This window comes from Callorhinus ursinus, unplaced genomic scaffold (assembly GCF_003265705.2).
Source record: "Callorhinus ursinus isolate GAN/ISIS: 27379988/994484 unplaced genomic scaffold, GSC_fseal_2.0 scaffold23, whole genome shotgun sequence".
In the NCBI taxonomy this organism is placed as follows: Eukaryota; Metazoa; Chordata; class Mammalia; order Carnivora; family Otariidae; genus Callorhinus; species Callorhinus ursinus.
In genome coordinates, this window is record NW_027397085.1 from 6582886 (window position 1) to 6606603 (window position 23718).

Below are 23718 nucleotides of genomic sequence, written 5' to 3' on the forward strand. Positions count from 1 at the left end.
TATGGATATACCCCCAAGAATATGTGTGTATGGGTATGTGTATGGGTGTTAGTATCTCATTTAGGATACTAAATTTAGATTAAAAAATCAAGCAAAAATACAATGTTTTGCACTTCAAAGTCCTACTTATAGCAATTCCAGGTTTTTAAAAAACATTTTAATCCTCCCAGTTTATCCATGTAAATGATGGATCAAATTCTGGATATATAACCAAGTGCTCCAATTTTATTTAAAAGTAAAGCATGACAATACCAGTGAAACCAACAGACAAATGGAAAGAGACTTCTGTACTGGTTAAACAATAAAAGAAATAAGGACAAGAAACAAAGAAATACTTCAGGATAAAAACACCCAAGATAATTATTTCATTCTTGATACGCTGACTGGAAATAATTTTTGGAAAAGGTCACCTAACTAAAAATGTCAGTTCCTTACAATGTGATATGTGCTAAAGAATACTTGATGTCTTTGGGAGAATGCTTAATATTTTATAGACATCAGGATTATTATACAAAATATTTATAAGGTGTTTAAATCAGGTATGTTTTATTTTTTTCCCCTTAAATAATTATCACCAATGAAATCCATTCCTTAAAAAAAAAATTTAAGAGGTCAGTATCCAAAATATATAAAGAACTTAATACAACTCAACACCAAAAAAACCCAAATAATCCAATTAAAAAATCAGAAGACACGAACATACATTTCTCCAGAGAAAATATACAGATGGCCACTGACACATGAGAAGATGCTCAATATCACTCATCATCAGAAAAATACAAATCCAAACCACAATGAGAAGGATGCCTGGGTAGCTCAGTCGGTTGAGCATCCGACTCTTGATTTCGGCTCAGGTCATGGTCTCCGGATTGTGGGATCAAGCCCTGCTTCGGGCTCTGGGCTGGGTGCAGAATCTGCTAGGGCAACCTCCTCCCTCTGCCCTTCCTCCCACTCATGTACTCTCTTTCTCGGAAATAAAAAAATAAAATCTTAAAAAAAAACAATGAGTTATCCCCTCACACCAGTCAGAATGGCTAAAATCAAAAACACAAGAAACAACAAGTGTTGGCAAAGATGTGGAGAAAAAGGAACCCTCATGCACTACTGATGAGAATGCAACCTGCTACAGCCACTATGGAAAACCCTATGGAGATTCCTCAAAAAGTTAAAAATAGAATTACCATATAATCCAGTAATTCCACTACTAGGTATTTACTCAAAGAATATGAAAATACTAATTCAAAAAGATATATGCAGCAGCTCTATGTTTATTGCAGCATTATTTACAATAGCCAAAATATGTAAGGAACCCAAAGGTCCATCTCTATAGATGAACAGATAAAAGAAGATGGATATATACAATGGAATATTACTTAGCCATAAAAAAAGAATGAAATCTTTACATTCACAAAAACGTGGATGGATCTTGGGAGTATAATGCTAGGTGAAATAACTCAGAGAAAGACAAATACCATATGATTTCACTCGTATGTGGAATTTAAGAAACAAAACAAAGAAAGAAAGAAAGAAACCAAAAAATAGACTCTTAATTATAGAGAACAACTGCTGGGTACCAGAGGGGAGGTGGGTGTGGGGACGGGGGAAATGGGGGAGGGGGATAAAAAGTACACTTACCAAGATGAGCACTGAGTAATGTATAGAATTGTTGAATCAGTATACTGTACACCTGAAGCTAATGTAACACTGTATGTTAATCACACTGGAATTTAAAAAAATAAATTTTTAAAAAATTTAACTCCTCAATTAAATAACCTGGGTTTAAATAAAAACAGAAAGCCATTTTAGTTACTATAGTGCAATGCTAACATAGACAATCTCAAGAGCATTATAAATTAGTACCCTACTCTGAGAAACAGTATACAGAGACACTAATATCTGCAAAAAATTTTTTTAAAGTTACACTATCTTTTGAAGGACTAACAACTGTTTTTATATACTAAGGCAATAGTGTGGATTTCTGCTATCAAAATTAATTTTGTTATCCAATTTTAGTGGAAAAGAAAAAACACTTTCAACTTAATTATCAAAGGCACTATACTTTGTGGCAAAAAATGACTTATCAGCAACAAAACACCTGTTGTGTAGGAAGTCTTAAATACATTTTTCTCTTCAAAGTATAATATTAATTCGTAATGTAGCATACCGTTTTAGTTAAGAAAAACTATACTTTAAAGAAAAAGGCAGGATGTGCTACTTTCAAAAGGGCTTGAAAATAATTTGAATGATTCAAACTTTCCTCTAACAAATGCCACAACAAAAAGGTTTATCTTTTTATATGTAGGGAAAACAACAATTAATAGGTTGTTTGGTTAGAAACTTTAAAGTTTCCCATTACCTCACTTTGACAAGTTTTATTTGTCCCGACAGTGCTACTTTAAATATTAGGGGAGAAAAGTGAAACTAATATTGTAATTTCTCTATTTTAAGAAATTATAAATGATCCTAAAATGTGTACATTTTTAAGTTGTCTTAGACAACTATCAAATTCTCAGAAGTTATTTAGTTCCTGTTCCTAGTCTTCCCCAGTTCATTTAGTCCTCCTTCGGAACATTTTTTTTTTTTTTTAAGATTTATTTATTTATTTATTTGACAGAGAGAGACAGCAAGAGAGGGAACACAAGCAGGGGGAGTGAGAGAGGGAGAAGCAGGCCTCCCGCCGCGCAGGGAGCCTGATGCGGGGCTTGATCCCAGGATCCTGGGATCATGACCTGAGCTGAAGGCAGATGCTTAACGACTGAGCCACCCAGGTGCCCCTGGAATTTTTTATAAAGCTCCAAATTAGAGCTTTCAGCCCCAATTCCAGGCTTGGAAGTAAATAAAATGCAATCTATTTTTAACTGTTTGTATTCAATAGTTGGGGAAGTGAAGGCAAAGACAAAAACATAAATTAGACTAGGAATATTCTCTAGATTTCAGATATCCAAATTGATTCCTATTCCTCCCTTAAGAGGGACAAGGGGCACCCAAAAACTGGTACAAGAATGTTTGTAGAAAGCATTATTCGTAATAGTTAAAATCATTAGGCAAGGCTATGTTCACAGCTCAAGTAACAGAAACAAAAGATAACTTTAAAATGTTAATGCACAATTTGCAGTAAACTATGCTTCACTTTCTGAAAAAATCTTAATATACAATTTGGAATTAACTTAGCAAGCATCAAGAACACATTCTTTTCTGTTAAGATTTTATTTATTTATCTGTGAGAGAAAGTGCATGCAAGCGCACACAAGCAGGGGGAGCGGCAGGCAGAGGGGGAAGCGGACTCCACGCTGAGCAAGGAGCCTGATGTAGAACTCGATCCCAGGACCCTGGGATTATGACCTGAGCTGAAGGCAGATGCTTAATCGCTTAATTGACTGAGCCACCCAGGAGCCCCAAGAACACATTCATCCATCAGAAAACATTCGAGGGGCGCCTGGCTGGCTCAGTTGGAAGAGCATGATTCATCTTGGGGTCATGAGTTTGAACACCACATGGGGTGTAGAGATCACTTAAATAAATAAAAAAAAATAAAAACTTAAAAAAAAAGCAAAACATTTTGGGATGCCAATTTAAAATCCAATTAATAGTTTTATAAATTGCCTAAAACCTGAAGTCTAAAATTGATCGGTTATACACATCAACTATACTTAAATTAACTAATTAATTAAGTTGATAGGCTACACCTAAAATTCATACAGAAATGCAAGTGACCTAGAATAGGCAAAATAACCTTGAAAAAAAAGACCGAATCTGGAAGACTCTCACTTCCTGATGCCAAACTTACTACAAAGACACCGTAATCAAAATATTGTAGGACTAGTGTAAGGACAGACAATGGAATACAACTGAAAATCAAGAAATAAAGCCATATTATCTATGGTCAACTGATTTTTGACAAGGGTGCCAAGATTATTTAACAGAGAAAGAACAGCCCTTCAACAAAGGTATTGAGACTACATATCCATGCAAAAGAATGAAGCTGAACCTCCTCCTGGCACCACAACACAAAAACTGACTTCAAATGGATCATAGGCCTAAATATAAGAGCTAAAACTATAAAACCCGTAGAAAAAAACACGAGTAAATCTTTGTGACCGTGGGTTAGGAAAAACTTCTTAAGATAGAACAATAAAAGCATAAGTAATAACAAATAAACTGGACTTCATCTAAATTAAAAACTTTGATGCTTCAAAGGACAATATCAAATTACCTCACACCAGTTGGAATGGCTACTATCAAAAAGAAATAACAAGTGTCGGCAAGGTCGTGGAGAAAAGGGAAGTCACACGCTGTTGGTGAGAATGTAAATTTGTGCAACCACTGTGGAAAATAATACGGAGGTTCCTCAAAAAATTAAAAATAGAAATGAAATACCATACAATCCAGTATTTCCACCTCTGGGTATGTACCTGAAGAAAATGAAAGCACGAATTCAAAAAGATACGTGACCCCTATGTCTACTGCAGCAATCACCAAGAATATGGAAGCAACCTAAGTGTCCATCCACAGATGAATAAAGGAGATGTGCTATACATACACAATGGAGTACTCAGCCATAAAAAAAAGAATGAAATCTTGCCATCTCTGACACGGATGGACCCAGAGTATATTATGCTAAGTGAAGCAAGTCAGACAGAAAAAAGACAAATACCATATGATTTCACTTATATATGGAATCTAAAAAACAAAACAAATGAACAAAAACACTCACAAATAAAGAGAAAAAACTGGTGGTTGCGGGGCGGGGTAGGTGAAATAGATGATTAAGAGGTACAATCCTACTGTTATAAAATAAGTCACGAGGATGAAAAGTACGGCATAGGCAATAGTCAATAATACTGTAATACTGTAAGAAACTAATGGCACTTACACTGGTGAGCATGTCATAATATATGTAATTGTTGAATGCTGTACACCTGAAACATGTTATATGTCATCTATTAAAAATAATTTTTAAAACAAATTGATAAATTTTTTAAAAAAGGACACCATCAAGGAAAAAACGACAGCCCACAAAATAGAAGAAAATGTTTACAAAATCATATATCTGATAAAAGATTACCCAGAATATACAAAAACTTACAACTCAATAATAAGAACACAACCTAATCTAAAAATGGGCAGTGAATCTAAAAAGATATTTCTCCAAAAAAAATATGAATAGATGCTCATTAGCCATCAGAGAAATGGAAATCAAACCCACAATGAGGTTTTACTTCACACCCATCCACTATAATAAAAAAGACCGATAACAAGTGTTGTCCAGCATGCAGAAAAATTGGAACATTTTTACATTGTTAGTGGGATTGTAAACCATGCAGTCACTTTGGAAAACAGTTTGGCAGTTTTTCAAAATGTTAAAGAGTAACAATATGACCCAGCAATTCCATTCCCAAAAGAAATGAAAACATATTTCCACACAAAAACCTGTATAAAAATGTTCATAGCAGTACTATTCGTAATAGCCAAAAAGTGGAAACAACCAAACGTCTATCACTGATGAACAGATAAAATGTGGGATACACACACAATGGAATGTTTGGCCATAAAATGTAATGAAGTACTGATACATGCTACATCACGGATGAAGTGTGGAAGCATGCTAAGGAAAAGAAGCCAATCACGAAGGATAACACGTATGATCCCATTTACCTGATATGTCCAAAAGAGACCAATCTATCGAGGCGGAAATGCCTAGATTAGTAAACTGCCTAGGCTGAGTTAAGGGCCAAAGAGGTAATGACTGCTAATGAATACAGCGATTCTTTCTGAGGCAATGATATTGTTCTAAATTGATCGTGGTGATGTGACTGCACATAAGAAAAACCCCTGAATTGTACACTGAACTGAGTGTACTGTATAGTATGGGAACTGTAACTTTACAAAGCTATTTTTTAAAGAAAAACCTAATGTCTCGTACTTATGTCGCTTACGGAAAACAAGAATCACTCAAGACAACTATGAACTGATTTGATTACTAAGTCCACACGTGATACACTTAGAAATAAGAATTTAAGACACACCTCTTCTTCACTGAAAGATCACTCCTTTAATTATTTCTAAATGTGAACTAAAATGGAACTGTAGTACTTGCAGCTGTCAGGACCTAAAATGAGATTCACCCAAGATACCGGGGTAAACATGCTACTTTTCCCGCACTCGGCTGAACTGCACTTCCATTACAACAAACAATAACTGCAGAAAAACACTCCACACGGTGACTGGAAGTCATTCTCAAAGAACCACCTAATACTAATACCGAGTTAAGAGAAGGGGTGTGGAAAGAATGAGGAAAGGGAAGGAGCACAGGGCACGAGGGGAAGTCTACGTGCATTTAAGCCCAAGGAATCCTGTTACGTTAAATTCAACTTTTATACGCTTTGTGAACAGGCCCAGAGGCAAAGTCCTGGGCGCAGACCAAAGAGCCGAGCTGCGAGGCCGAGAGGAAGTGCTGATCCAGGCCAAGCCCGCAAGGGATTCCGTGTGGAAACAGTGGGGGGCAAAAGGGCTAAGATGGGGGCTGCGGTGCGGGACGGAGGTGAGCCCCCTCCGCCCGGCTCCGGCCGGCGCTCGCCGGCAGCGCGCAGCGGGAGGCGGCCGCGCCTTGGGCCCGGCGGCCGCGTCCGAGCCGTGGAGCGCGCCGGGCGCCCAGAGCCTCCGGCGGGGCCGGGTCCTGTCTCCCGCCCCATCCGGCGCTTTGTCCCAGCGCGGGCGGCGGGCGGCCCCTAGGCGTCCCCGCCGCGGGCTGAGGGGCCGCGCTGACAGTCCTCAACCCCCCGCAGGGGCTGCGAGCCTGCGAGACCCGGCGCTCGCCCGGCTTCATCCAGGCGGGACCCAGCCGGCGGCGGTCCGAGGACACTAGCCCTTATCGCGGAGCCTTCGCCGCCGCCGCCGCGGCCGCCAACGCCGCCGCCCGGAGCGCACACAGGCCGAGGTCACGCGGAGAAAGCTTCGTACCCCAAAACCCAATTTCCTGCCCTTACCCAAAAATTCTCGACGAAATGCGCCATGACCATCCTGCTGCCGCCGCGCCAGGTTTCGCGTCCGCGCCCGCCCGCCGCTGTGTAAACACGGGCCCGGCCCCCACGGCGCCCCCGCCTTTCCCCACCGCCGCCGCCGCCGCCACCGCCACTGCCGCCTTCTTCCCGGAGACCAGCCCGCACCCTCCAGGGCGCATGCGCCACCTAGCGGCTGCTGCCGCCGGGCGAACTCTTGAACGCCACTGCCTGGTTGCGCATGCGCTCTTCGTCCCATCCCTGGATTTTTTTAGTAACCTTCCCCTCTCCCCCGCGCGGGCGCGGCCAAATTGAGTATTCTCTTGGGAATGGTGGAGAACCGGGTACTTGAGGAGTCACAGACGAGACTGCCCGCACCCTTTGCGGTACGCTGGGTACTGGCCCAGGGATGAGCGAAGAAAAGGGCCGGCCAACGGCAGTGGATACGGCAGCCAGGCTGCTTCCTCTCTTCCTCTACGCAAGACGCGCTTTCCTGGCCTTGGAGGATCTTGAAGGGACCAAGGCTGGTCTAGCTGGGATGGGGGAAATTTGGCTTCTGGCCACCGGGAGGAGACTGGGAAACCTTTGGTCAATAGGGTGCCTTTCCTTGACAGGGATCTAAGAACCAAAACAAAACTTTCCGAGGCCGGAAAAGGAGGAAACGCCCAGTGTCGCCTGAGAGTCTTCTGGAGCAGCGCGAGACCCAGGCACCAAATTCCTGGCCGAAGCCGCTGACTTCTAGCACGCCCCTAGGACACCGGGCAGGCCGGCCGGAGGCAGGCAGGAGCATGACCCGAAACGAACGAATTTCCCTGACCCAAGCAGTTAAAAAAAAAAAAAAAAAAAAAGGTCTTTTCCAGGACTTGTTCATTTAAGTCCCTAGTTCTCTTAGCAACTTGTACATTTTGGAAAAAGAAACAAGTTTAAACACGTCCTGACATAACATAAACTAAATCCCCTTATCATGCCTTGCTTTCCAGAGATTAGGGGAAAATAATTAAACCCTTGTGGAGAGGTCTCAAGTTCACTGTCACCAGGTTAGCTCAATCCGAAGTCTGCAGTTCTTGAAACCAAGCCCAACTAATAGATTTAGTGTTGCTTTATTTTTCTTTTTTTAAAGATCTTATTTACTTGACAGAGAGAGACACAGCAAGAGAGGGAACACAAGCAGCGGGAGTGGGAGAGGGAGAAGCATGCTTCCTGCGGAGCAGGGAGCCCAATGTGGGGCTCGATCCCAGGATCCTGGGATCATGACCTGAGCCGAAGACAGACGCTTAACGAATGAGCCACCCAGGCACCCTAGTGTAGCTTTAACTATATACACACATCACCACCTTCTCAGATCTTGTGACTTCAGACATAATGAACACTATGTCATGTGTTTCTTGGTGGAAAAGATTTTCATCCTCAAAAGCAAAAACCACACAATGCCTTGCACATGGATGAAACTGTCAAGTATTTGTTGAATTGGGAATAAGTGGATATTGATATTGTGATTATATCTTTTTTAAGAATATTTTTTAGAAATACATAGGATGTAACAGTCTGCTTTAAAATAACTCATTGAGGGAGGAACAATCCGTAGGGGTATGCATGAAACAGGATTGACCATGAGTTGATAATTGTTAGGACCTAGGTAATGGAAACATGGTAGTTCACTATACAGTACTACACTCATTTTGTATATGTTTGCTATTTCCTTTTCTTTAAAAAGTCTTCATAACACTGTCATTTACACCAAGTCTTTGGGAAAGTCTAACTTAGAAATTTGCTACAATTCTCTAAACCATTAGTCTAGCACTATCTTTCTTCATCCTGAAAAAATTCTAAAAACCATACAGCCCTCTAGATCTCTCTGCAAATAAGGTTGGCATTAAAATCCTAGTGTCCCTAGGCACTACCCAGCTTAGCCCTCGGGAGGAAAAGCCTGATCCTAGACCCATGCTTTAGAGGACCTTACATATTACAAACACATTAATTTATTAAAAAACAAATAGGTGCCTTTGCCACTCCTGATCTGTGGGTGGGATAGCTGCCCATATCAGAGACAGACTCCTTTGGAGTTCAGGCAGAATCTGAGCAGCAGAAGTGCTTAAGTAAGAGAGAAGACAAATTAGTTAATTTGTTCAATTTTTCCTCCCAGCATGAATGCAATAGATTCTTGCATAACAGAATATTGTTTTGCATAACAACGTGGTATCAAGCACAGATTTTCCTTCTTTTTAGTGTTCTAACACTGATAATTTAGCATAGTACACTGGTCTCCATTTGTACTCTTACCTCTGATTTCATAAATCAGTCTTGCCATAAAGATAAATATTGTGTATTTGGATATTTACAAGGTTCATTAGGGCCAAAACACCATATGCTGGTATTGCCTGATATTTAAATTGTGGGAATTTAGAGTAAATAGCGATTAAGGTGACTAAATTTCAGACAAGATGGTGAACTAGAAGAAGAATGTGGGTAGTATCAGGCACATTCTGTTCTCTCAAGTGAGGTTTCCTGGGATGCACATACACTCTGGCAGAGTGTAGATAAAGGCCCTGAGAAGGTAGCTCACTTATGTGCTGTTAAGTATTTGTGACCCACACACTTAGCCCTTGCTTATCCAAACACATTCTGAAATTACTAAAAACTGACACAGATAACAACACTGTTCCACTCACTGCCTATGCCACCTGGCACTTAATAGTCACTCAATAAATGTTTGGTGAAACAACAGGTGAATGATTAAACCTATCAGGGAAATGTCAAGGTGGATGAGACTTTGAATATGCAGTAACTCCATTTTTTTACTCATACTCTTAATTGGTGCTAGGTCTTAGAGCTCATAAAAATAGCATTATTTACATTCTACTTGATTTAATATTCTTACATTACTTTAAATATTTTCAAAAGAATTATTTGGGGCTTGAGTATACTTCTTTTTTAAAAAAGGTTTATTTAGCACGCCTGGGTGGCTCAGTCAGTTAAGCGGCTGCCTTCAGCTCAGGTCGTGATCCCAGGGTCCTGGGATCGAGTTCCTCAGCTTCTCTCTCTCCCTCAGCTGCTCCCCCTGCTTGTGTGCTCTTTCTCTCTCTGTCAAATAAATAAATAAATAATCTTTAAAAGGTGTATTTATTTGAGAGAGAGAGAGAGAGAGAGAGCAGAGGGAGATGCAGAGAAAATTCTCAAGCAGACCCCACTAGGCGTGGTACCTGACCCCAGGATCCTGAGATCATCACCTGAGCTGAAATCAAGAGTCAGCTTCCTAACCTACTGAGCCACCGAGGCGCCCCAGCTTGAGTACACTTCTTAAAGGATAAGTTGCCTTTTGTAATAAAAATAAAATTAAATTGAGATAATAATATTCAAAATTGGCTCCCAGGGGATGTTGCTGGTCCCCATTAAACTCTGCCCCAAGCATGCATGTTATAACCAAAGCTATAACATAACTGCTATAACATAATTTGGCAAGTGGTAGCAAATAAGACAGGAGAAATTAACACAAAATTACCTAAATCTACATTCTCTGGTTTTACAAAATATGACTTGTCTCCCAGAATTGAGGACAAGATATCCAAAGAATGTCCCCCTTTTCATTCCTTAGTTTGATCTCTTCTTTCTGATCTTGGGGTCACAGCTCACACCCCCTTAATCAACATTTAGTTACAAAGGCCATTTCCTGGGTGCCTGGGTGGCTCAGTTGGTTAAGCGACTGCCTTCGGCTCAGGTCATGATCCTGGAGTCCCGGGATCGAGTCCCGCATCGGGCTCCCTGCTCAGCAGTGAGTCTGCTTCTCCCTCGGACCCTCCCCCCTCTCATGCTCTCTCTCTCTATCTCATTCTCTCTCTCAAATAAATAAATAAAAACAAAAAACAAAACAAAAAAAAACAAAGGCCATTTCCTCATTACTTCATTTAAAACTAGTTCTGGGGGCACCTGGGTGGCTCAGTCGGTTAAGCAGCTGCCTTTGGCTCAGGTCATGATCTCAGGGTTCTGGGATCAAGCCCCACATTGGGCTCCCTGCTTGGCGGGGAGCCTGCTTCTCCCTCTGCCTGCAGCTCCCCCTGCTTGTGCTTGCTCTCCCTACCCCTCTTGTCAAATAAGTAAATAAAATATTAAAAAACAAAAACAAAAACAAAACTAGTTCTGGTCCAGAAAAGTGGGCTATAAAGTAAAACACATTTTCCCCATTTATTTTCAATACAATTTTGCAAATGTACTTCTAGTTGTTTCCAAGATGAGAGTGGCAGAGAAGAAGCTCCTATAAACACCTGTTTCCTGCTAATTTCTTCAAGGGCAGCATCCTGTGTCAGATGCAGTAGTCCTCTGTACTTATCTTGTACCTGACGAAAACAAGCGGCAGAAGAACTAAGTTCCATTAAAAGGCAGAAGAGAGGGGCGCCTGGGTGGCTCAGTCGTTGGGCGTCTGCCTTTGGCTCAGGTCATGATCCCGGGGCCCTGGGATTGAGCCCTACATCGGGCTCCCTGCTCGGCGGGAGGCCTGCTTCTCCCTCTCCCACTCCCCCTGCTTGTGTTCCTGCTCTCGCTATCTCTCTCTCTTTGTCAAATAAACGGATGAAATCTTTAAAAAAAAAAAAAATAGAGGTTTGCAGCTCTATCTATTAAAAAAAAAAAAAAGGCAGAAGAGAAAGAGGCAGATCCCTGAAGTCTGGTGTTCTCTTGTTTTTCCCTACTCAGTAGCAACATATTGAAAGCCATAGCTTTACGGAAAACAGAAAGAAAAGCTAAAGCTTACTAGATGGTATCCAGGCAGGCTGCTCTACAAGGCCAAGGAGACAGAAACATGCTAATCAAAGTGCAGAACGGAGGTAAATATCACCCTACATACACTCTTCTTATTTCAGAGCAGCTTGCTAGGCACACCCTTCTTCTCTCCTGAGTGCACCTGGGATCCACTGCCTGCCCTTTGATGTGCATCATCTCTAACTCCAGAATGAGATGTACTTTCCAATGGACTCTCTTACCATCATAACGTCTGTGAAAGAAACACAAAACACCTGACAGGTTGGTCAGGGCTTTACAGTGCTAGTCATCACAGGAAACCCAACGCAGGTCTCAAAATTAAAAAGCAAAGATAGGGGCGCCTGCCTGGCTCAGCTGGCAGAGAATGCAATTCTTGATCTCGGGGGGGTCATGAGTTGGAGCCCCACGCTGGGGGTAGAGATTACTTAAAAATTTTTTTTTTAATTTTTAAAAAGTAAGAAAAGAGAAATTGCTCAATTACAGAAAGCCATGAAGGTAAAATAATGTAAAAACATACAAATATGTCATTAATGTTAAGTGGAAAGGCAGAAGTTGACATGGAAGATACATTAAAATTATAAGGGTGTACAAATATGCATGTAAGTGGACAAAAATCAAAAGAAAACAGAAAATGTATGTGGTAGGGTGGTATGTATTCTAACGTATTCTACGTAATTCTAATGTAATAACATAGTATGATTTAAAGAGCAATCACTGTTATTTGTTTTCATTTAAATATAAATGTAACTGGGCAAATCTTTCCCAGGTCTTTCATTAACTCTCTCCTCTCATTGTTTCAAGCAATAGACAATTACGGGCACTTAACACAATGAAAAGACTATCTCTGCTCTTACAAAATTCACAATCTAATATAGACTCATAAGAAATAAGACAATAGAGATGATGACAGTTATAAAATAATGTGCCTTAGAAGAGTATCTGGTGTATAGCTGAGAATCAATAAACACTTATTAAATGAAAAATGAACAAATCACTCTTTGTTCAGAAGGATAACCTCAAAGAAATTCAATTTGTCCTTTTTCATTTTTCCCTCTCCCCCCTAGCTCTCTCTCTCTTTCCCTCTTTTCAAGAAAGTGACAGGAAATTGACCTGGATTCACAGGGGCTTTCTTCCATTAGCACAGAGGTCTTTGGGTCTCTGGGGTAGTAGAATCCACAGCAACTTTTAAAACGCAGTATTTCTGGGCTCGGCTAGCCACCTAGGAGCTAGCTGTATATGGGAACTGGAAGAACAGAGTACTAGGAATTGTCACCATAGGAACCCACAAGAAGAGGCACTTTTAGATCAGCTAAGAATAGAGGGAATGGGCTTGGTATCCCTTGAAGATCTGCTGAAGCCTGAGCAGAGACCTCGGTGCACCTTCTGCACACCGGATAGCACTAGATTTCAGCAGTAGCACAGTGTACTAGTGAGAAGGATAGTCCCTGAGTTTCCCGGACAACTGAGGGGAAGGAGGGAGCTCCACCCAACCATTTATGTAACAAGCATTTAGCAAACACCTATATCAAGCTAGGCCCTCTTCTAAACACTGGGGGGTCCAACAGTGAAAAACACATAACCGCTACTCTTGTTGCACTGAGTGTGGGAAGACAGACCACAGGGATATAAATAAGTGAGATCCTTTTGGATAGTGATACATGCTATGACATATAATTGGGATAGATTGTGGTGGGGAGTGGTGACTTCTTCTCCTAGAGTAGTGTCCCTAAGGAAGTGACATTTGAGCAGAGACCTGAATGAACCAAAGGAAAGAGCCAGGCAAACATCTGCAGAGAGGTCCACGTTGAAGGATCAAACCGTGCAAAGCCCAGAGTTAGCAATGAGCTAACTTAGGCTTCCTAGCATAGGAAGCCAGTAGAGGGTTTTAAAGCTTCAGAGATACCTGATTTATGTTTTACAAGATCACATTGACTGCTCTGTGCAAAAAGATGAGGGGGAGGAGGTGGTGGTAAAGGGGAGGCCACCGAAGACAGATGCAGTAGTCCTGATAAGAGAAGACAGCGGCAGGGGCTAGCCGACAGCAGTGGAAGTGATAAGAAGAAGCGATCGGGCTTAAGATCTATTTTGGCTGTGAAGCTGACAGAATTTGCTCATGGAGTGGACATGGGGTGTGAGGGGAAGAAAGAAATCAAGGATGATCCCAGCAGTTGTGCCTGAGAACTCAGATGTAAAAGGGTGCCACAGAGATGGAAAGGATATGGAAAGCAGCTGTTTCAGAGAAAGGAAGGAAGACCCAAGGGTTCTGATTGGCCTTGTTAGGTTTGAGATGCCTACTGGAAATCCAAGGGGAAATGTCCATCAGGCAATTGGACGTATGATTTTGGAGCTCAGGACAGAGGTTGAAGACGTAAATTTGAGGGTCATCAACAAATATAGATGAGCTCACAGAGAGAGAGGAGAGGAGGGGGCAGCTGAAGACAAAGCTCTGGGACACTTGTACACTTTCAGTCAGGAGAAGGAGCCGAGCCAGCAATAGAAATGAAGGAAGAGCAGCAAAGTAGAAGAATCTCCAGGAAAAGGGGATAACACTGAAGCCAAGAGAATGTTTTAAGACTGGTCAATGGATGGGGGCACCTGGGTGGCTCAGATGGTTAAGCATCTGCCTTCGGTTCAGGTCATGATCTCCAGGTCCTGGATCGAGTCCTACGTCAGGCTCCTGGCTGGCTCAGCAAGGAGACTGCTTCTCCCTCTTCCTCTGCCTCTCTCCCACCGCTTGTGCTCTCTGTCTCTCTCCCTCAGATGAATAAATAAAATCTTTTAAAAAAAAAAACAACTGGTCAGTGGATGACAAACACTGAGAAATGACCAATGGGTTTAGCAGGATGGAGGGAGGAGTCTTGGCAAGCCAGCCTTCTCTGAAGTGGCGAAGATATAAATATGATTAGAATGGGTTGAAGAGAGAAGGGGAAGTAAAGACCACAAGTAAAGACAACTTGTTCAAGAAGTTTTGCTGTGAAAGGGAAGGGTGAGGTAGGCAGACATTGAAGGGAATGGGGCTGAAAGGGGTACAGTGTTAAGATGAGCAGTGGTAAGTCATGCTTGCATGCCGGAGAGGATGAGCCAAAGAGATGGAAAGGGGAGATAATTATAGAAATGTGGTCCTCGAGTAGAGGAGAGGACATGGGATCCAGAGTAAAATTGAGCTTCAGGAGGGTGCTTTTAGTTTTACAGCTAATAAGTCTAACAGGATCGAGATCACTTAGTTGGAAAAAGTCCCTGTAACTGCATGTGCAATTGTACTTCTGCATGGGGAATGCCCCTTTCATGTATTACCTGCTTGAATCCCCACATCGACCCTATAAGACCACTACTGTTATTTATTTATTTTTTGTCGGGGAGAGAGAGAGAGCACAAACAGGGGGAGCGGCAGGCAGAGGGAGAAGCAGGTTCCCCGCTGAGCAGGGAGCCCGATGTGGGACTCAATCCCATGCCCCTGGGATCATGACCTAAGCCGAGGCAGACGCTTAACTGACTGAGCCACCCAGGTGTCCTGAGACCACTACTGTTTGATCCTGATTTTACAGATGAGACAGTATGCTTCAGAAGATTCAAAACATTGCCAAGGTCAAACAACTAGCCAATGGTAAACTACTGTTAACTTGTGGTAAACTTATTAACAGTGGTAAACCACTGTTAACAGTGGCATGAACAAAGTATTATGAAGGAAGGTAGGTGAGTCCTCAAGAAACACAAGAGGTCAAAAAAAGATGACTGGTCAAGGGTGAAAGTTAAACTCATCCAACGAAGGCTTTTATTTGTGTTTGGGTGTGTGTGTGTGTGTGTGTGTGTGTGTGTGTGTGTGTGTGTGTGTGTTTAAAGATTTTATTTATTTATTCATGAGAGAGAGAGACGCAGAGGCAGAGGGAGAAGCAAGCTCCCCGCGGAGCAGGGAGCCTGATGTGGGACTCGATACCAGGACCCTGGGATCATGACCTGAGTCGAAGGCAGACGCTTAACCGTCTGAGCCACCCAGGTGCCCCTGTGTTTGGTTTTTTTAACTCATGGTCTGGTGTTCATCAGAAAGCTCCTTGGTTACTGTCTCTCTAACCCAGGTTCTCCGAATGAATATGAATGCGAAGTACTAAGGATCCCATAAAAATTTCAAACAAATGTATTTTTATATCTTACTCTTTAAAAAAAAGTCTTTTCTCTCCTCACAGTCAGTTCTGAAACATGCAAAAAATGTAACTGTCCAAAACTCAGATTCCAGGCAAAATCTAGAGCTGTCCCACCCTAAACAGGATGTCTGGTCATTGTATTAAAAAACAGTCACTTCTGACAGGCAGAGGGAACAGACAACCAAATCAGTCTGTAGGCATGACAGTAATGTTCTCTATCAAATCCTTAAGACCACAAATTCTGATGAACTATTTGCAGGGAGGCCACTGGACTGGGCCCAACTGGCCAGATCAAAAGGCGACAAAATAAAATTTCATTTCGAACCTTGCAACTCCATTGGATGACATCTGCCTTAAAATGCTTTTTTTTAATAGTTTCAAGAACAAACTGTCATTATTTTTTTTTTCATTTAGGTCCAGCAGATGTCTATTATTGCTTTTTTCTTCCCACTTCCCACATGCTAGCTAAAACCAATTCTTTCTTCAATCTGTTTTCAAGTATAACTCCTCCAAAAAAAGGAAAGCTGCTAAACCATTACCTTCTGGGTAATCTCACTTGTATTTCTTCTTTCCTCCATTATTCACAGATAAACCCTTTAGATAAAGTAGTTTATATCTTGTTAAAAATAGCTCTATACTGTTCTTTATGGCATCTTTTCTTGTTTTTCTTTTTCTTTTTGCAGGTGCACGTGCTTGTATTGGTGGTTATGGGGATTCATCAAGATATATTAATAAATAGGGGCGCCTGGTTGGCTCAGTCATTAAGCGTCTGCCTTTGGCTCAGGTCATGATCCCAGGGTCCTGGGATCGAGGCCCGCGTCGGGCTCCCTGCTTGGTGGGAAGCCTGCTTCTCTCCCTCTCCCACTCCCACTGCTTGTGTTCCCTCTCTTGCTGTGTCTCTGTCAAATAAATAAATAAAATCTTAAAAAAAGATATATTAATAAATAGAAAAAAGCAAGGTGTGGAACAGAGTGTATAACAAATTTCCATTTGCATAAAAAGAAAAAAAATATAGGGGCCCCTGGCTGGCTCAGTTGGTAGAGTATGCAACTCTTGATCTCAGGGTTATAAGGTTATTCGAGGTTATCAAGGTTATTCGAGCCTTACATTGGGCATAGAAATTACTTAAAAATAAAATCTTAAAAAAAAGAAAACTATAGTATGTATACATATATGCAAACATATATGTATATGTGCACACATTTATATATATACATAAACATTTTACACATATATACACAATCTATGTATATTATATTATGAGTATTTTTTATGTGTATATATCCTATCTTGGGGAGGATATATAAGAAACTGGTAACCTTGCTGCCTTTGAATCTAGTCTTAGCCAAAAGACCCAGAAGCCATTGTGATGATCTTTGAAGAGAGGAGCTAGATAACAGGAATTAAAAGAAGACTGGCTTTTATACCTTTTGAGTTTTGTTCCATGTGGATGCACTACCCATTTTAAAAAACGATAAAAAGTTACAAGATGCCTGGCTGGTTCAGTTGGTAGAGTGTGTAAGTCTTGATTTCAGGGTTGTGAGCTGGAGCCCCACATGGGTCATCGAGCCTATTTTAAAAATACATAAAATAAAAGTAGATAAGAACTTAAATATTAAAAGGGAAGAAAGAAATCAAAATAATTTTTTTCCCAGATGTTAAAAAATGGTGGTGAAACTCGGATTGGGAGTTAGGGCAACAACCAAAAGTAACAAAATCTAGTGGATGCTTGGGAGGAAAAAATACAAACATCACCACCGAAGGTATATTCAAAATAGAACAAAAGTAAAGTGTTCCCCTGTTACCTTTTTTGCTTCAGTGACTATTTGACTACTTTGGTTGTGTACAATTATTGTGTCAGATTTTATTTACTCAATTTTATAGGGCTGTTCTACTCTCTCCTAGTAGGAAATATCCTGTGGAGAAGTCTGAAGCTAGCCTGAATTATTTTTCCTTTTTTACATTATTTTTTCAACCTGTCTGTTCAAAAGGTTATCTATTTTTCTTTGAAGTCAAACGAATGTATTACAATATATCTTCCTGTAGATGTTCCACATTCACTTTTTCTGTGAGTCTGTTGGGATAGGCTAAATTATTGATAGATCACAAATGAAATGGTCCTAACAAAATCAAGTTTATTTCTCTCTAGGGGAACTGTCTGCAACATGTGTTTCAGATCAAAGGACAACTCTTCACCAACAGTGATGCAGGGCTTCCAGTCATATACCCAGCTCTTTGGAAGAAGGGGAGAACAAATTTTGGCATCTGGCAAGTAGATTTGGCTAATAAGTTGTGTCTCTTCAATCTTGGTATAAGTCTTTGGTTACTGGAATATTCTTTTGAATTAGATCTTAGATACTTCTTAAATGTTCATTTGAATGATACCCTGACTACCTTATTTCAGGTTTAGACTGACAGACACCAATCATGCATACGTAGATTTTCTTTTCCTTGTTTTCCAAAATGATAGTGTTGCTTTTTCATTTTGTTCTGTATTTTTTTAACCCTATCCTCTGTGTACCTACCACATTGTGCTTTCAGCAAAACCTGTCTTCCATTGTGCTGCTTCCAATGTCATGTTTCTATCTGCAATTTTTTCCCCCCAACTTAAAAGTGATCTCTACACCAACATGGGGCTCAAACTCAGGACTTCAAGATCCACAGTCATGTCCTCTACTGACTGAGCCATCCACGTGCCTCTCTACCATTTTTCTTTTCTTTCCATTTCTCCCTGAACCCAACTATCCTATATCACAACATGAAGAAAAACTTGTCTTCATGTTTTTATCGTATGTTCCCTTAAATATTTCTGCTTGATGCTCTTATTTTGTACAGATGAATTTAATAGAGATACAATTTTAAAACTTAATTCATGACAATTTGTTTTGTCTCACTTTTATCTGCTCCAGGTGAGAATTCTTCATCTGTCATTTGTTTTGCCCGTTTCCCCCTCCCTACCATTCTTTCTTGTCTCTTTCTATTGTTCCTACGACAGCTCTCTTTTTTTTTTTCTTTCTGAACTTATTCGGCTTTAAACAAGCTATTTAGACAGCAATTTACTGGAATTTTGTGTGAGAAAGGCCAAGACTGCCTTCATGGTCAGAAGAAACTCTCCTCATGACACATGGTTATGTGTGTGCATCAGTTCCTTTAGATTTTGCTTCTCTGTAGCCTACTTGAGGTCTGCACGCAAGGGATGACAAGAACACAGTCTCTCTCCCTCTCCCTCCTCCCTCAACACCAGACTACTTCCTAAAAAATATCATTAGTCTATGATATTTCATGCTTAAATTAACTTCTTTAGCTTTTTCTCAGTAACAAACTGATTCCAGAGGAGTTCCTACCTCTTCATTCCATTGTTGCAAAAGAGGGATGGACTATCGATTTTCACCTTCAAGCAACGTACTTTACTTTGGAGTCATGGTTTCTACTGGCTTTTCCTCAGCTCTGCAGCTCTGGGCTCCAAACTTCCCTGCATCTCTGTTTGACCTTTGCCAGGCCAGCAGTACTCCTTCCTATTTTAGCTTCAGATGCCTTCTAGTTTCATCAGATATGGAGTTGGTGTTATTGTTTCTCATTCTTCAAATTACTTATGGGTGGTTTCTAAAAACAGAGGCAGGAAAAGACTTGACTTTTCTTTGTCATGTTAATACTTGGATACATTCAGAAGATAATTTTGCATTAATTCTCCTTGGCATTTAATAGGCCCCTTCTTTTCATGTCCCTCTTTGGTTCTGGGAAATGTTCTTTTCTTTTCTTTTTTTTTAAAGATTTTATTTATTTATTTGACAGAGCGATAGAGAAAGTCAGAGAGTACAAGCTGGGGGGGAATGGCAGAGGGAGAAGGAGAAGCAGGTGACGTGGGGCTCGATCCCAGGACATGACCTGAGCTGAAGGCAGACGCTTAACCGACTGAGCCACCCAGGTGCCCTTCTTATTTCTTTGATAATTTCTTCCCTTTTATTCTCACAGTCCTATACCTACAATTTTTGTTATATCTATCTTCCATGTCTTTTAACATTACTTTTCTTTCTTTTCTCCTCCATCCTTCCTTCCTGCCTGCCTTCCTTCCTTTCTCTTTCTTTCTTTCCTTCTTTCTTTTCTTTCTCTTTTTTCTGTCTTTTTCTTTTTCTTTCTTCTCATGCTCTTTCTCTCCATTCCATCCTTCCCTCCTTTTCTCCCTCCCTCCCTCCCTCTCTTTCTGTCTTTCTTCTTACTTTTTTGGGGGGGTGGCATACCATTTTGGAAGAATTTTCTCAACTCAGTTTTCCAACTCATTTGTTGCATATTTGGCCCAACTATTAGGTTTAGAAATCGTATTTTAAATTTTTCATCAATTCTGGTTGTATTTCACAACAGTGGTCTCTTTTTTGGGCATGATACACTTTCAACTAACTCTGAGCATATTAACTATGTTTAATCTGTTTCCATTAACTCTATATTTTTATCCCAGGTGAGTTCTGTTTGTTGAATTTGCTGTTCTCTTTCATGCTCTTGGTTTTCCCAAAATTTAGTTTTCTGTTCCTATTTGTATGTGCAGGTCTGAACTGAACTTCATTCATAGTTGGAATGCATTTCGTCACTTCAAATAAGAAGTCCTATTTACCTGGCAGTGAATGCACGCTTTGGTTACAGGAATCTGCCTCATGGGATAGGCAGATTATGTAGGTAACTTCTCTTCTTAGCATAGTCTCTCTGACCCTCCGGGCATTGTCCTTTTCCTCCAATCTTAGCTTACCCTGGAGGAGTAGTATGCTGGTAAATGTTTAACAACCAGCTCTGGATGAGGGGAGCACACCTTGATTTGCAGCATTTGCTGATTTCCATGGTATCAATTTTCCTTATCTGGGCCAATTTCAAGCTAGCAACATCACATCACTCGTGGGAGTTGGAAAAAGATGTGCACATAGACTCCTAAGAACCTTCGTCTGCTGAGATAAATAATTACTTTGGAAAACTATACCCATGGCCTTCATCTAAGACCATACAATGGAGTTAGCTGCTATGGGAGCAACTCCAGGAGTTGGTGATTTGGCAGAGTTTTAGGGGTATGGTTCAACTGTTTCTTTATTTCATTAACTGCTCCAGTGCCCTGTTCTCTGTAAGCATTTTAGGTTCTTCTGCTCTGGTAGATTTGTCTCTCAATCAATTCCCATTTCCTTTATTCTTTTCAAAAAGTTCCTTACTATATTGGTCTGCTGGACGCACCCTTTCTGGTATTCCTGTGCTGTTTTGAGTTTGTTTTTCTATTTCTTTGCTACTTAACTGGGATTTGGAGAAGAGGTGGCAAAGCAGAAGTCCTTCTCCTATTTCATGTCTTAACTTGTTTTCATTAGAAGTCACTTCCTCTTATTTCTCAAAGGTTGATTGTCCTCCTCTGATCACTGGTGTTCCTGTAGGCTCATTGTCCTGAAGGACGGTTCAAGTAACCGGGCTCACTGGCTGCTGAGAAATTTCTAAGGAAGCTTGGGTAATTAATTGAATGAGGCTATCTGCATCCCCACATGGGCTCCGAATGGGAAAACAATGTTGTGCTCATGGAGGCCATTCTCAAGGGCCAGAGAGGAGCAGGGTGGAGGGCAGCTAGGGGCAGCAAGTGGCCAAAGCAGAAGGATCCAGGTGAGCATTTTCCACTCTCATGGGCCAAATGAGATAACTGCTCTGATTTATTCAGAAGGTAGTCAATTCCAGATCTCCTCCATGTGACTCTTTGGTTGATGCAACTGGGACCCCAACACTTGGAAGGCTTTCCTTGGCCAGGAGCAACTTTTACTTCACTCTGGAAACATGGGGGATGGGATGGGACAGAACAGAGTGAGTCTTTCCCTGAGGTAGAATCTCCTTCAGGTTAACTATGGCAGACACTGCTCTATGCCTTTCCATGAGTTAATTCATTTAATCATCATGACAATCTTCTAAAGTAGGTATTATTATTATCCCAAGTTTATAGAAGGAGCAACTGAGACACAGAAAGGTCACACAGTCAATAAGTCGTTGAGGCAGGATTCCAAACTGGGAAGTCTTGTGACAGTTGTGAGTCAGTATTGGAGGTGGATTCCAGGTAGGTGTGTGGGACGATTTGTAGTGGTTTCCCCTCTGATGGAAAACTCCAAAAGCACTGTGAAACAATCAGGTAGCAGCAGTTCCTAGGTCCTTCTCACGTGTGCAGGATCATCCAGGAGCTCAGCAGGCTATGTCCCAGGTCACATTAAAGAGGCAGGTTTACAGCCAGCCTATCCCCTTGTAAGGGAATGTGTTTTCCAAAAATGGGCAAAACCATATCTCCCATACCGGATGCTCTTCTTATAATGTGACTTTAATACTCTTCCCACTGAAAGGTGTGGCAGGGAGGGGTCTATGTTTTCTCTCCTTGAACCTGGGCAGGATTGTGATTACAGTGAAATCATACTACGTGACTTTTGATGCTAGGTCATACAAAGCAACACCACGTCCATCTGGTTACCTTGGGGCACTACATCTTGAAACCAAACCATTCTACTATGAAGAAGCCCATAGCCTATGGAAAGGTCCATACAGCCAGAAACTGAAACCCAAGGAACACATCCTCAGCTGAGATCCCAGCCAACAGCCAGGACCAACTTACCAGTCATATGAATGACACATCTTGAAAGTGGATCCTCCAGTCCCCAGGTCAGTTCTACCAGCCAATGAAATGTTAAGTAGAGATGTGCTTCCCTTCCTAGCCCTGCCCAAATTGCAGATTAATGGGCAAAATAAAGGACTGTTGTTGTTTTAAGCCACCAGGTTTTGAAGTGGTTTGTCAGGCAGCAATAGATACACTCCTGGATATCCCCTGCTTGACTCCATAAAATCCAAAACTTCAGTCTCATCGGTAGTACTTACCCTGAGGACTCTATAGTGACCAAATTTGCCGCACTTCTGCCAAATTGTTGAGTTGCTTCAGAAGAAAATGAATATAAAGAGTATATTTAGAATCTTTCCCTAATTTCACTTTTCACTTTCAAATCTTTAATCTCTTAAGAAAATATTTTAAGGCATGGTATAGGGACCTAACTGAATTTTCTTCAAGTTATCACAAAAGTGTTTACTAAATTTTCATTTTGTTACTGATTTACAACATCACATTTAGCATAATTTGGTACATCAGAGGCAATGTTATCAAGGTAAAGGTGAACTAGAAACAAATCTACTGTAAAGAAGGGAAAAGCAAAGAAACTTGTTAATCCTGGCCTTCACAGTGGATGGAGAAAGCAAATCTCTGCTAAAATAAACACAAGCTAGCACTTACATGAATTTGTAGTCTGGATTCATGCTGCTTGAAAACACAAACAAACACCTCAAGCAGAGAACTTATTTCAGTGGCCCTGGGCTATTTACATGCCAAATAAGTAGCAGAGGAAAATAAAAATCCCCTCTGGGGTGGGGCGCATGGGTGGCTCAGTCTGCATTTGGCTCAGGTCATGATCTCAGCATCCTAGGATCAAGCCCCGCATCAGGCTCCCTGCTCAGTGGGGAGTCTGCTTCTCCCTCTCGTTCATGCTCTCTCTCAAATAAATAAAAGAAATTTTTTTAAAAAATCCTCTCTGGGGGACAATAATTTAAACCCCTGGCTCAAGAATTTCAGTGAATAAAATTTCAAGGAATATGAGAGCAAAGTTAAAAATCACAAAACACAAGCAAATCAGGTACCATAAGTGATAGAGATATCAGAGATACCCAGAGTCAGACACACAATAAATTCAGATAATGAAATTATCAGATGTGGAGTATGAACCACTACAATGAATATGTTTAAAGGCAAAAAAAGATTGAAGATCAAGGAATTAGAGACTATGTAAAATGACCAA

The 23718-nt window shown here is 41.0% G+C and overlaps 1 protein-coding gene across 1 annotated transcript in view; it reads right to left on the bottom strand.

The window, feature by feature from the left end:
• Positions 1-7110, bottom strand: part of FCHO2 (FCH and mu domain containing endocytic adaptor 2) — a 108499-nt gene extending 101389 nt beyond the window's left edge. The window contains exon 1 of the mRNA XM_073905269.1: positions 6987-7110. Within this exon, the coding sequence (XP_073761370.1) occupies positions 6987-7019 (33 nt within the window). The 5' untranslated portion in view covers positions 7020-7110. The remainder of the gene's footprint in view (positions 1-6986) is intronic.
• Positions 7111-23718: the final 16608 nt, after the last annotated feature.